Source organism: Chrysochloris asiatica, unplaced genomic scaffold (genome assembly GCF_000296735.1).
Source record: "Chrysochloris asiatica unplaced genomic scaffold, ChrAsi1.0 scaffold00035, whole genome shotgun sequence".
Taxonomy (NCBI): Eukaryota; Metazoa; Chordata; class Mammalia; order Afrosoricida; family Chrysochloridae; genus Chrysochloris; species Chrysochloris asiatica.
Window position 1 is genome coordinate 22,183,972 of NW_006408553.1, and position 13,959 is coordinate 22,197,930.

The following is a 13,959-nucleotide window of genomic DNA, read 5'->3' on the forward strand; positions in this document are numbered from 1 at the left end:
GATTAGATCTCTACCCATGTGGTCAGGAAACAATTGCTCACCACATCCATCATTTCTGTCTGCACATTAACCATGTTTCAAAGGTCTTAATCCCCTGGAAGTGAAAATCCCTCATAATTATAATCCTGTTATACTTTCTCTATTTCTTGATGTGCTTGTTAATTCATATCCATCCCGCACTGGCTTGTAACATAGTGCTATTATCAGCTCTTTTGTCTTTAAAAGCCTCTTGTCTACTTTTGACTAAGATTGATTAACTGTTCTTTGTTGAAATCGATCATTTTGGATTTAAAAAAAATCTATCCTGTATATTTCTTCTGGTTGCTTTTTCCATTATTTCACTGTGTTTCAATGAATCAACCTGGCAGCCTGGTTGCTTTTACTTTTTTTTTTCCTTTGCCTTCCTTTCTCTTGCTCTTCTTTTCTTTCTTAAGAACTGTCTATCATTATCATGATTTCTCCTGTCTTCTCTTAGACGATACCTCTGGAAGGAAAAGTCCATTGTGAGAGACAGTGAAACAAATTCTCCTTTTAAAGCCTAGCCAGACACTACTGCTCTCATTTCCTTTCTCAAAAAATGAGAAAGGAAGTCACTTCACTTGGTTATACTCTTTATTAGCAGGTTCTGAGGTGAGAAACTCATAATTGACAGCTAGGCTTTAGCAGCAACATTGTGATGTGCTTTCTTATTTATAGCCCAGAATGTTTCTCTGTTCTAATCTTGCCAGATGGACTAAAAATTTAGACACCAAAAAAATTTTTGGACATACTAATATATATATATTTTTCTTTTCCTAGGTACTGATTTTAATATAGATAGCTTACCCCTGCCTCGGAAAGCCCATCATGAGTGGGCCCTTTTTCATGAAGAGTCTCCAAAAAACAATTATAAGCTCTTCCACAAGCCAGTCATTACCTTGTTCAACTACACAGCTACATTCAGCAGGCACTCCCATTTGCCACTAACTACCCAGTACTTGGAAGGCATAGAAGTCCTGAAGTCACTCAGATACCTCGTTCCTTTGCGGTCCAAAAACAACCTTCGACAAAGACTTGCTCCACTGGTATATGTTCAGTCAGACTGTGACCCACCATCAGATAGGGACAGCTATGTTCGGGAGCTCATGACCTACATTAAAGTTGATTCCTATGGTGAATGTTTGCGAAATAAAGATCTCCCCCAGCCACTGAAAAATCCAGCCTCCATGGATACGGATGGTTTTTATAGGATCATTGCACAGTATAAGTTTATCCTTGCTTTTGAGAATGCAGTTTGTGATGACTACATCACGGAGAAGTTCTGGAGACCACTGAAGCTGGGTGTAGTTCCTGTGTATTATGGATCCCCCACCATCACAGATTGGCTTCCAAGTAACAGAAGTGCTATTCTTGTATCAGAGTTTTCTCACCCCAGAGATCTGGCAAGTTACATTAGACAACTGGATTCTGATGACAGACTGTATGAAGCCTACATAGAATGGAAGCTGAATGGTGAGATCTCTAATCAGCAACTCCTCACAGCTCTGAGGGAACGGCAATGGGGAGTGCAAGACATCAACCAGGACAATTATATTGATGCATTTGAGTGCATGGTTTGCAACAAGGTGTGGGATAACCTTAGGCTTCAGGAAAAGGTAAATGAATTAAGGTTTGGCAAAGAAGTGCTGGGGCTGATCGTCTTAATGATATCTGTCATTCTGCATGGGTGTTTGCACTTCCTTCTGTGGCTGCTGCCTCATCTCTGTTCTTCATTGGGAACAGAGAGAGACCTGCATCTGCATGAAGGGTCACTGCTTCCTTTCTGTCACTTTGTCACTTGAGGGCTATCATAAGGCTTACTAGTCATGTGCTTCTTCCTGAAGACATTACATTTTCTTTTGCTTATTGATTCTTCTAGAGGACACCCATACTGTGATGCTGGACAATATAACACAAAAAGGAGGAAGAGGGGGAAAGAAAGGCAAATGATAAAAATAACAACTAAAGTTTTGAGTCATGTCCACATGGCCAGTCCTTTAACCTCTCCATCAGTACTGTTTTAATCACCTTGCAAGAGAGGGACTTCTGCTCTAGAGTTATAGAGATGGCCAGACACATAATACCCAACACTGGACAGATGGAATCAACAACAGTTCATTAGTCCCATGTACTCACAACCCAAGAGAGGAGGACACTGCTGTTCTTAGAACAGAAGTCCTTCCCGAGCAAGGGGACCACATGAGGGTTGCACTTAGGAACAGAGTGACCAACCAGAGACTAAAGGAAACAGGCTTTGTAGGAGGCAGGGTAGGGTGCTTTCTATGGGAGAATGTGATTGGCTTGTTTGAATATTTCTGCTGGCTGAATGGGAACTAAAGCCTTCTATGTATGCAGGGAAATCAGGAACTGTACCTGTTATCTTGATGAGGGTGGTTTGGCTGGGGGACCTTATCTGAAGGAGCAGCCTGGGGAGGGGGAATTTGTGATTAGGTCTTTTGAAGCCCTTCTGAAGTTATCATTTGTCAAGGCAGCATATAATGTCTTTATTTTCAGTCTGTGTGATGCTGTGGGTTAATGTATTGGACTGCAAGGTTGGTTTGAACGGCAAGGTCAGCGGTTCAAGCTCACCAGCAACTCCTTTAAAACCCTATACAGGGTCACTATGAGTCAGTACTGACTCGACGGCACTTAACAGCAACAACCACAATACCATGGCAAAGAAGGTATGATGACTGCTGCCAAACCCCTTACTCTTTATTCCCCACAGGCTGCTGTTTTCAAACTTACTTTTATGTTATCAGTGTGTGTCTGTCTGTCTCTCTTGTTTCTTATTCTTGCTCTTTCTCTACATAGTTTTTAATCTTCTGCTTATTAATTCTTAAAAGACTACTTTTTAAAAGCTATTGAAGTTTTTAATAATTTCTAATTTTAAAATGCTCATAATACTTGTTTGCTCACTTTATAACAGAATGGTCTCAATTCATTTATGAGGGATCTTTAAAAAGTTCATGGAGGATACATATTATTCAAAAAACTTTGCATGGATTTCAATTTTTTTTCCACCAAAATAAATGTGTACTAATGTGTTAATGTGAACAAGATCTAATCTGAGGCATTAAAATGGATAAGACATCAGTTTGAAAAGATCCCTTGACCGAGTAACATAAATTCCATTAAAATTGAAGAGCAAACATCAAATTTATGTTGAAAGTGAATTCATTGGTGCTTTATGAAAGTTTATGGATACAATACCCCAAAGAAATCAAGAGTTAGCAAATAGATAACTCATTTTAAGAAGGGATGAGATGATGTTAAAGATGAAACCCACAGTGACAGACCATCCACATCAATTTGCAAGGAAAAAATTAATCTTGTTCATGTCCTAATTGAAGAGAACTGTCAATTAACAGCTGACTCAATAGCCTACATCATCATTTCAACTGGTTCAGCTTACAGAATTCTGACTGAAAAATTAAAGTTGAGCAAACTTTCTGCTTAATGGGTGCCAAAACTGTTACACCCAGGTCAGCTACAGACAACAACAGAGCTTTCAATGGAAATTTTAAACAAGTGGGATCCAGATCCTGAAGTGTTTCTTCAAGGAATGTAACAGGAGATAAAAATATGGTTTTTATGAGTACAATCAAAGCAATGGCTATCAAGAGGTATAATTGGTTCAGCCAAATCAAAAGTTTGGTCAAGAACAAAAGTTCTGACTAAAGCTTTTGAGGATTCTCAAGGCATTGCTTGTTGATTTTCTGGAGGGCCAAGGAAAGATGTTGTTGCTGTTAGGTGACATTGAGTCAGTTCTGCCCCATAGATACCCTATGTAGAACAGAACAAAACACTCCCTGGTCCTGTGCCAGCCTCACAATTGCTGCTATGCTTGAGCCCCTTGTGAAATCTGCTTATTATGAAAGTGTTTTGAGAAAGTTAACCAAAGCTTTAGCAGAAAAACACGTGGGAAAGTGTCACAAGAGAGTCCTTCGTCACCACGACAGTGCTGCTACTCATTTCTCTCATCAAAGACATTTTTTTTTTAAAGTTTTTATTGTGAATTGAGTGATAGTTTACATGGGAGAACATCAGTTTTACATTCATCATTTCATTACAAAGGCAATTTTGAAGAGAATTCTATGGGAAATCATTAGGCATCCAACTTACAGTCCTGATTTAGCTCCTTCTGACTTCTTTTTGTTTAATAATGTTAGCAACTGTTTTTTAAGGGCACTCATTTTTCTCCATTTCATAATGTGAATAAACCTGCATTGGCATTGTTAATTTCCCAGGACCCTCAGTTCTTTTTTTTAAGTTTTTTATTGTGGATTGAGTGAAAGTTTACAGGGCAGATGATCAGTTTTACAGTCAACAAATCATACACCTTGTTTCATTACAATGATTATAATCCCCTCCACGTACCATCAGTTAACAGTATTTCTCTCTATTCATTTTAGCTCTTTTTTTTTTTTTTTTTTTAACTCAGCCATATATAATAATTTAAACCACCAAAGGGCACATTCTGCAAGTCTGCCTCCTGGCTGCTAGCTCTCAGTCACTCTCTTTCCATGAATCTAGAGTCCTCAGCTGCTCCCTCTTTTCATGTCCCCACCTCTGCCTCCATCTGTGGTGTCACTGCTTTTCTGGATAAGGTCTAGCATTCCGCTGGTGCTCTTCTCGTCCCTTGATGGTACTAGGGTCCTTTATTCTGGAATGTAAGATTAACTACTCCCCCCCCCAAACACCTTTTTTTTTTTTAACAAAACTTCTACCTTTACAATTGTGACAGTCACAATTACTCATGATAACAATTACTCACTATTGAATCATAAGAATCTTATCCCTATCTCTTTTCCTCTTTTCACCAGACCCATCTAGACAAGATGAAAACTATTCAGTGGGCCTCAGTTCTTTAAGGATGGACTAAATGGCTAGCATTATCACTTACAAAAGTGTCTCAGCCTTGGTGGAGATCATGTTCAGAAATGAAGTTTATATTTTTATTCTTATCTTTTAGTTCAATTTTTCCATGAACTTTTTGAGGTCCCTCTGTATAACTGAATGTTTTAATGGGAGAGTTAGTAAAAGAATATGATTAATCTAAACTTTTCCTCTGTTTTTTTTTTTTTTTTTAAGTACAGTGGCCCATATTAAAAATGAAGTGGCCTATGTAGATCTCTTGTCTGTCAACCACCATTCCCTTGTCTACTTCATGTATACACATAAAGTTCTATCTAAATTTTCAGAAGGTAAACAATTTTTGTTAAATATTTAAATGTTTATTTTCTTAGCAGATTGATTTAAAATTAAGCATAACATTGAAAGGTACATTATTTTAATGTTCTGTGTATATGACTTTGTTATACTACATATATGAGGGTAAATAAAATACTGCTAAAAAAAATCATAGAAACTATTATTAAACAGAAATACCAAAATGTGAAGCTATTGTTTTTGACATCTCCTCCATATAGATCTATGCACTTTTGAAGGTGGTGTTTCCATCTTTCTGTTTCCTGAATAATTCGGCCATCCTTGATTTGCACGTCATCAAATTGGCAGTTTTGGTATCCTCAAGGGACTCAAACTGTTCTTTTTAAATGTTCTTTGAATTTTGAGAATTAAAAAAAACTCTCACGGGATAAGATTGGGGCTGTAGCATTGATGGGAAAAGGTTTCCCAATGAAATTTTCCTAGGACAGCCCTTGTTTCCCCTGAAGAATGAGTCTGCAAGTGCATTGTAATGGAAAAAAATTCTTCAGCACAATTTTACTGGCCTTTTTCTCACCAATGCACTTTTCTATTTTCTTAAAACTACTCCCTAGTAAACCCCCAAGATTGTCGTATGTCTTCTCAGAAAATCTATCAAAATCACTTCTGTAGGATTCGTCAAGACAGTCCCCATAATCTTCAGAGCTGACCTCTCTGCCTTGAATTTAATTGGCCCCATAGATCCTCTCGGAAGTCATTGTTTTGACTGTATTTTTTTTTTTTTTTTTTTTTTTTTAAAGATATCCTAATGAGACTAAGACAAATTTATTACCAAGAGAACTTGTTCATAGCCATCCACTGATCACATAGACATGCTTAAATGTACTTTGTTTGGAATAAACCCATGTATGTGTGAACTAGAATCCTAGTAGCAATACTTTTTGACTTAACTGTCATATACATCTACTACTCAATTATCTACATGGCTGTGTTTCATGGCGCTCTGGTAGCATAGTGGTTATGAGTTAGGCAGCTAACTGCAAAGTTAGCAGTTCAAAACTACAAGATATTTCATGGGCGAAAGATGAGGCTTTCTGCTCCCGTAAAGATCTATAGCCTCAGTAACTCTATGCAGGGTCACTGTGAGTTGGAACTCCATGGTACATGACTACCACCACTACGATATTCCAAAGATCAGGTTGTTATGTGAAAATGGAGAATGACAACATCAGATCAGAAAAAGGAGGATGACTCATCACTACACAACTGCCAGATTACATCATTACACAACGGTCAAATGATATCCTTACACAACTGCCCAAATACATTGTTACATGACTGCCAAGTTACATCATTACGTAACTGCCAAACTACATTGCTATGTAACTGCCAAACATTGAGAATCATGGACCAGCATAGTTAACGCATAACCTTAACCATCCCAGCCAACATTACCCTGCTCTTGTACCTTAATGTTAATTGCCATCAGATGTATGTTGTTAATGCTCAAAGTACTTTAGTAATAGATTTACTGTTGCAAATTCAAAAGGTTGGATTATGAGGTGGTTGGTAAGGAGCAGGTGTACATACTTAGTCGATTTTAAAATATTTTGAAAACATTTTACAATTTTAACAATCAAAAAAGTTTAAATTCTTATCAAGAAGCATTGGTGGCACAGTGGTTAAGATACTTTGATGCTAGCAGAAAGGTTGACTGTTTGAACCCACTAGTTGCAATATGTGAGAAAGATACAGCAGAGTACTTCCTGAAAGATTTATAACCTTGGATACTTTATGGGGCAGTTTGACTTTGCCCTATAAACAAGAAGAAACACCCAATTTTGATTATTTGTACCTTATAGAAGAGAGTAGAACTACTCTGTAGAGTCCTAAGCCAATAAATCTTTACAGGAGTCAATAACCTCATCTTCCTTCCATGGAGCCATTGGTGAGTTTGAACTGCTGACTTTGTGGTTAGCAACGAAACACTTAGCCCACTCCTTATAGGATCCTTATAGTTAGGGTCAGTATGTAGCTTAGTTGGTAAAATGAAGTGGATTTTTTTTTTTCTGGCTCTGTTCAAGAACTAGAACAGCAAATATCACATTGTTCTTACAAGAAAATACATAATTTTCAATCACTTCTTTATGAACTAATTTATAGGACTTAATATGTAGGACTTCCTTTATGAACTAATATATAATTATAGCAAAAAATAAAACATAGTGAAGATAACTGGCAGACATTTTTGCATTTCAATGGCCTTGTTAAAAATTTAAAAATACTAATGTGCTCATTAAAAAACAGACCAAACATACCATGAAAGTGAATTACAAGTATTGAAAGTTATTCTCATTTGCATTTATCATACACACTTTCTTACAGTTTATGTTGGTGGTGGTGTTATAGCTGGTTCCAACTCACAGCATCCTACGTATAAAGGAGCTTCAAAAATTTGGTGCAAAATTCCATTTTCTTTTAATTCCGTTTCCCCACAAACTTCTTGAAGCCAATTATATAGCAGAATGAAATGTTGCTCAGTCTTGAGCCATCCTCAGAATTGTTATGTTTGAGTCCATTGTAGCCATTGTGTCAATTCTTCTTTCTGAGGATCTTTCTCCTTTTCACTGATGTTCTTCTTAAACAAGCATGTCTTTCTGCAAGGATTGATTGTGAGATGAAGTTTTGCCCTCCTGGCTTCTAAAGAGCGTTCTAGCGGTATGTCTTCTAAGGAAGATTTGTTTGTTCTTCTAGCAACCTATACTATGTTCAGTATTCTTTGCCAACACCATAATTCAAATGCATAAATTCTTCTCTTTTCTGTCTTCATTGTCAAGCTTTTGCTTGCATACGAGGCAATTGAAAATACCATGGCTTGATTGTTATTGTTAAGTGCCGTCAAGTTGGTTCTGACCCATAGCGACCCTGTGTAGGGTTTCCGAGGAGTTGTTGGTGAGCTTGAGCCTTTGACCTTGCATTCAAATTGACTTTGCAGTCCAGCGCATTAACTTACAGTGCCACACCAGGACTCCATGGATTGGTTAGGCACACTTTAATCATCAGTGACATCTTTGCTTTTTAATAGTTTAAAGAGGTCTTTAATAGCAGATTTTCCCAGTGCCAAATGTCATTTGATTTCTTGGTTACTGATTCCACGGGCATTGATAATGGATCTAAGTAAAATGATACCTCTGACCGCTGCAGTATTTTCTCCTACTCATCATGATTCTGCTTATTGGTCCAGTTTTGAGGATTTTTGTTTATGGTGAGGTATAAATCCATAATGAAGGCTATAGTCTTTGATCTTCATCAGTAAGTGCTTCAAGTGCTCTTCACTTGCAGCCAGCAAAGTTGTGTTGCCTGCATATTCTAGGCTGTTAATGAGTTTTCCTCCAATCCTCCTGCCATAATCATAGATGCTTCTATATTCCTTAAAGTGTAGGCTGTTTTCTTTGTATACTTTGTTTTCTTCACTTTCTTTCTGCTAGGGACATGCTGAAAGAAATAATTTGATTTTCTCTAACTCTGATTACTTTTTTTATCTTATAATTTACAATAGTTTTAACCATTATATTTGGATGTCAAATAAAATATTAGAGTGTCAAATTAATTTCCCCTCTCCAGTCTGCTCTCCTCTCTCCAATAAACATTTAGTCTGCTGTATGAGGGGACTTCAGAAACTTCATGGAAAAATTCTATTGTCTTTTAATTAACATTTTTCATGAACTTTTTCAAAACCCCTTATATTTGTCATCTATTGCTGTGCAGAAATATTATTACAAACTAAATGGCTTAAAACAATACACATTAATTGTTTCATAGTTTCTGTGGGTCAGGGATCTGGTTAAAGCTAAATCATGTACAAGACTGCAACCAATATATCATCCGGGGCTAGATTCTCATCTGAAGCCTCAACTGGCGAAAGATTTGCTTCCAAATGCAGGTTGCTGATAGAATTCAATTCTTTGCAGTTGTAGCACTGAGGACTTCAGTTTTCTGCTGGCCTATTGGCTAGAAGCTGCTCTGAGCTCATAGAGGCCACTCAGTTCTTTGCCATTCGGGCTTCCACAGCGTGGTTGCTCAAAGCTAGCGAGGAAGCCAACAAAAGACTCCAGCAATTTGGGTGCTACAGTCTTATATAAAATAATCATGTATGTGTACTCACATATTCCTGTGTGCTATATTTTATTACTAAGAAGTGAGGGCTTGAATACCAGGAAGTGGTGACTATGGAGGCTGCCCTGAGTCTCTCTGCCATACTTAGTGAATCAGAGTAGGTGTATTCTTTATATTATGTGCTTTAACTATGTAACGAAAAGTTAATTTACTGCTAAAGTGGCTACCTCAGAAGTTAATTTTAGCCAAAGAACATTGATTGAGAGATGATGCTATTCTCAAAGAGGTTATAAAATGGACAACATGCCATCTTTAGAAATATAACTTCACATACTTGGGATAAATTTTAAAAGCAGTGTTGTTGAGATAAAATTAATGTACAATGTTCACTGTATGATATGTTTAGTTATGTTACATGTATACATCTTTGAAACCATCACCACAATCAAGACAACATTTATCATCACCTCCCAAAGCTTCCTCATTTCCCTTTATAAACCATCCCCTTTACTTCCCTGTTTATCATGCATCCATCTTCTTGGGTGAGCTTTAGTAGATTGTGCATTTCAAACAATTTTTCTATTCCATCTAAGTTGTTGATTGACAGTATTGTATTGCTTTAATATTACAGACATTAAATACTGCTTTCAATTTAATGTTTGTGTTATTTGTGTAATGTCACCTCTTTAATTTCTGATATTAATTTTTGTCTTTTTCATGATTAGTCTGAGTAGACCTTTTTTTTGGACTTCTGGTGTGGTGCTGTGGATTGGCACTAGACTGCAAAGCACAAAGTCAGCAATTCAAACCCACCAGCTGCTCCTCAGGAACCTTATATAGAATTGCTTTGAGTCAGAACCGACTTGATGGCACTTAATGACAACAAGACCTTTTTTATTGATCTATTAAAATATCAAGCTTTTAGATTTTCTTGTTCTATTATATATTTTATTGCAAATTTGTTGTGAAAGATGACACTTTGAGGACTACAGTGCACCTGACCCCATTAAGTGCCTTCGAGGAGTCGGTTCCAATTTATAGCAACCCTTTATGGGGTTTCCAAGTAGCATCTGGTAGATATGAATCATGATCTTATGGTTCAGATCTACCTTGTGGTTTCTAGTGTTTATTGTACAGCACCACACAGGACACTGTGTCTGACCCCAGCCATGGTATTTTCAATTGCCTCATATACATGTGAAAGCAGGACAATGAATAAGGAAGACTGAAGAAGAAAGGATGCATTTGAAATATGGTGTTGGCGAGGAATATTGAAAATATCATTGACTGCCTGAAGAACAATAAAATGTGTCTTTGAGGAAGTACAAGTGAAATGCTGTTTAGAAGGGAGAGTGGTGTGACTTGGTTTTACTTACTTTGGACATCTTATTAGGAGTGAACAGTCCCTGGAAAAGGGCATCATGCTTTTCAGAGTTGGAGGTCAAAAAAAGAGGAAGATCATTGATGAGATGGATTAATAGTGGATGCACAGATGGACTCAAACTTGGCAAAGGTTGTGAGAATGCCTCAGAACTGAAGTATATTTTGTTCTTTTGTACATAGGGTCACTATGAGTTGAAACCAACTTGAGGACACCTAATAACACCACGACAACCACCACATTTTATTAATTTCTGCTACTGTTAATTCTTTTTCTTAAATTGGGCTTAGTTTGCTCTTTCCAAATTTCTTAAGGTAAGAGTTACCGTCACTGATTTTAAATCTTTGTACTTTTCTAATATACATGTTTAATGCTAAAAATTTTCTTGCATCACTACTCTTTTAATCATGCCACAAATTTAGTGTTGTGTTTTCATTTTAATTAATTTTAACATTGTTGTGGTCTGAATTGTATCCCTCAAAATTATGTGATGTAATTCATAACCTCTAGGCCAGTAGTTCCACCACTTCTCTGTCAGTTTGTTGTACTGTGGTGACTTGTATGCTGCTGTGATGCTGGAAGACATACCACCAGTATTTTAAATAACAGCTGGGTCAACCATGGTGGACAGGTTTCAGACTAATACAGAGTAAGAAGAAGAAGAGACTAATACTTCTAAATGTTTAGCCACTGAAAACCTATGAATAGCAGTGGAACACTGTCAGATAGCAACAGAAATCTAGCACCAGAATATTGTCAGATATAGTAAAATATGAGCCCCTCAGGTTGGAAGGCACTCAAAATATGACTGGTGAAGAGCTACTGCCTCAGGTAGAGCTGGCTGTGATGACATGAATGTATTAAAGTTTTCAGGAACTTCATTTACTGATGGGGTACAACTCAAAATGAGGAGAAGCATCTGTAAACATCCATTATTAATTGGAACATAGTATGTATGATGTGTGAATCTAGGAAAATGGGAAGTTATCAAAAATGAAATGGAATACAAGAACATCAGTATCCTAGGCATTAGTGAGCTGAAATGGACTGGTATTTTTCATTTTCAATATGACAACCACATGGTTTACTATGCTGGGAATGACAAATTAAAGAGGAATGGTGTCATCTTGAAGTATAATGCTTTCTGTGATAGGATAATATCCATTCTCCCACAAGGAAGACCAGTTAATACCACTGTTATTAAAATTTACACACCAACCACTAAAGCCTGTGACATGAAATTGAAGAATTTTATCAATTTCTTCTGTCTTAAATTCAAAAAAATATGTAATCAAGATGTACTGATAGTTGCTGGAAATTGGAATGCAAAGGTTGGAAACAAAGAGGAAGGATCAGTAGTTGGAAGATAAGGCCTTGAGAACAGAAATGATGCTGGAATCACATGATCAAATTTTGCAAGACCAATGACTTATTCATTGTAAATACCTTCTTTAAATAACATAAAAGCCAACTATACACATGACCCTCACCTGATGTAATACATATAAATCAAATAGACTACTCTGTAGAAAGACACAATGGAAAAGCTCCATATCATCAGTCAAAATAAGACCAGGGACAGACTGTGGAATGACCATCAATTGCTGTATGCAAGTATAGGCTGAGCTGGGAAAAATTAAAACAAGTCCATTAAGAGCCAAAATATGAACTTGAACATATGCCACTTGAATTAAGGGTCATCTCAAGAACAGATTTGATGCATTAGACATCAATGACCAAAGACCAGAAGAGTTGTGGGATGATATCAAGAACAGCATACAGGAAAAAACAAAAGGTCATTAAGAAGACAAGAAAGAAGGAAAAGACTAAAAATATGTTAGTAGAGACACTGAAACTTGCTCTCTAGAGTAGAGATGCTAAAGCAAATAGAAGAAATGAGGAGGTAAAAGAGCTGAACAGAAAATCACAAAGGACAACTCTGGAAGACAAAATAAAGTATTATAATGAAATGGGCAAAGACCTAGAATTAGAAAACCAAAAGACAAAACCATGCACAGCATCTCTCAAGCTGAAAGAACTGAAGAAAAAAATTGAATCCTTGACTTGAAATATTGAATCTATGGGCACAATATTGAATGATGCAGGAAGGAATATACAGAGTCACTGTACCCCCCGAGAAAAAATGTTCAACCATTTCAAGAGGTGGCATATGATCAACAGCCATTGGTACTGAAGGAAGAATTCCAAGATACTCTGAAGGCATTGGCAAAGAACAAGTCTCCAGAAATTGAGGGAATTCAAGTGGGAATGTGTAAACAAACTGATGCAGTACTGGAGGCACTCACTCATTTATGCCAAGAAATTTGGAAGACAGTTATCTGGTCAACTGATTAGAAGAGATCCATATTTGTACCCATTCCAAAGAGGTAACACAATGTGATGTGTAAATCATCAAACAATATCATTAATATCACATGCAAGTAAAATTTTTAAAAAAGATAATGTAAAAATGGCTGTAACAATATACTTACAGGAGACTTCCAGAGGTTCAAGCTGGATTCATACTAAGATGTTGAAATAGGGAGATCATTGCTGATGTCAGATGAATCTTGACTAAAAGCAGAGAACACCAGAAAGGTGTTTGCCTGTGCTTTATTGACTATATAAATGTATTACTGTGTGGATCATGACAAACTATGGACCACATTGTGAAGAATTAGTATTCTAGAACACTCATACTTGTGAGGGATCTGTACATAGACAAAGAGGCCGTCATTCAAACAGGACAAGGATACACTGAAAGGTTTAAAGTCATACTTAACTGAGTCTCTCTCCTGAGCACATAAGGTGAGAATATATGGATTATATGAAGAAGAACATGGCATTAGGATTGGAGGAAGGCTCATAACAAACTTGCTTGCTGAAAGTGAAGAGGACTTAAAATACTGATGAAGATCAAAGACCACAGACTTCAGTATGGGTTGTACCTCAATGTAAAGAAACCAAATATCCTCACAATGGATTCAATAAATAACATCATGATAAATGGTGAAAAGATGGAAGTCTTAAAAGACTTCATTTTACTGGATTCCACTATAAACACTTATGAAAGCAGTAGTCAAGAAATCAGTGTATTGCATTAGGCAAATCTGTTGCACATTGTTGTTGTTGTCAGGTGCCATTGAGTCGGAACTGACTCATAGCGACCCCATTCACACACAGCAGAACGAAACAATGTCTGATCCTGGGCCAACCTCACTACCGCTGTCACACTTGAGTCCATCAATGATGCCACCTGGCCAGTTCATCTCGTT

The 13,959-nt window shown here is 37.0% G+C and overlaps 1 protein-coding gene across 1 annotated transcript in view; it reads left to right on the forward strand.

Annotated features, from left to right (window-relative positions):
- LOC102842704 (alpha-(1,3)-fucosyltransferase 10-like) overlaps nt 1–13,959 on the forward strand; it is a 156,268-nt gene that overhangs the window by 105,082 nt on the left and 37,227 nt on the right. Inside the window, exon 3 of the mRNA XM_006860000.1 lies at nt 799–1,634. Within this exon, the coding sequence (XP_006860062.1) occupies nt 799–1,634 (836 nt within the window). The remainder of the gene's footprint in view (nt 1–798; nt 1,635–13,959) is intronic.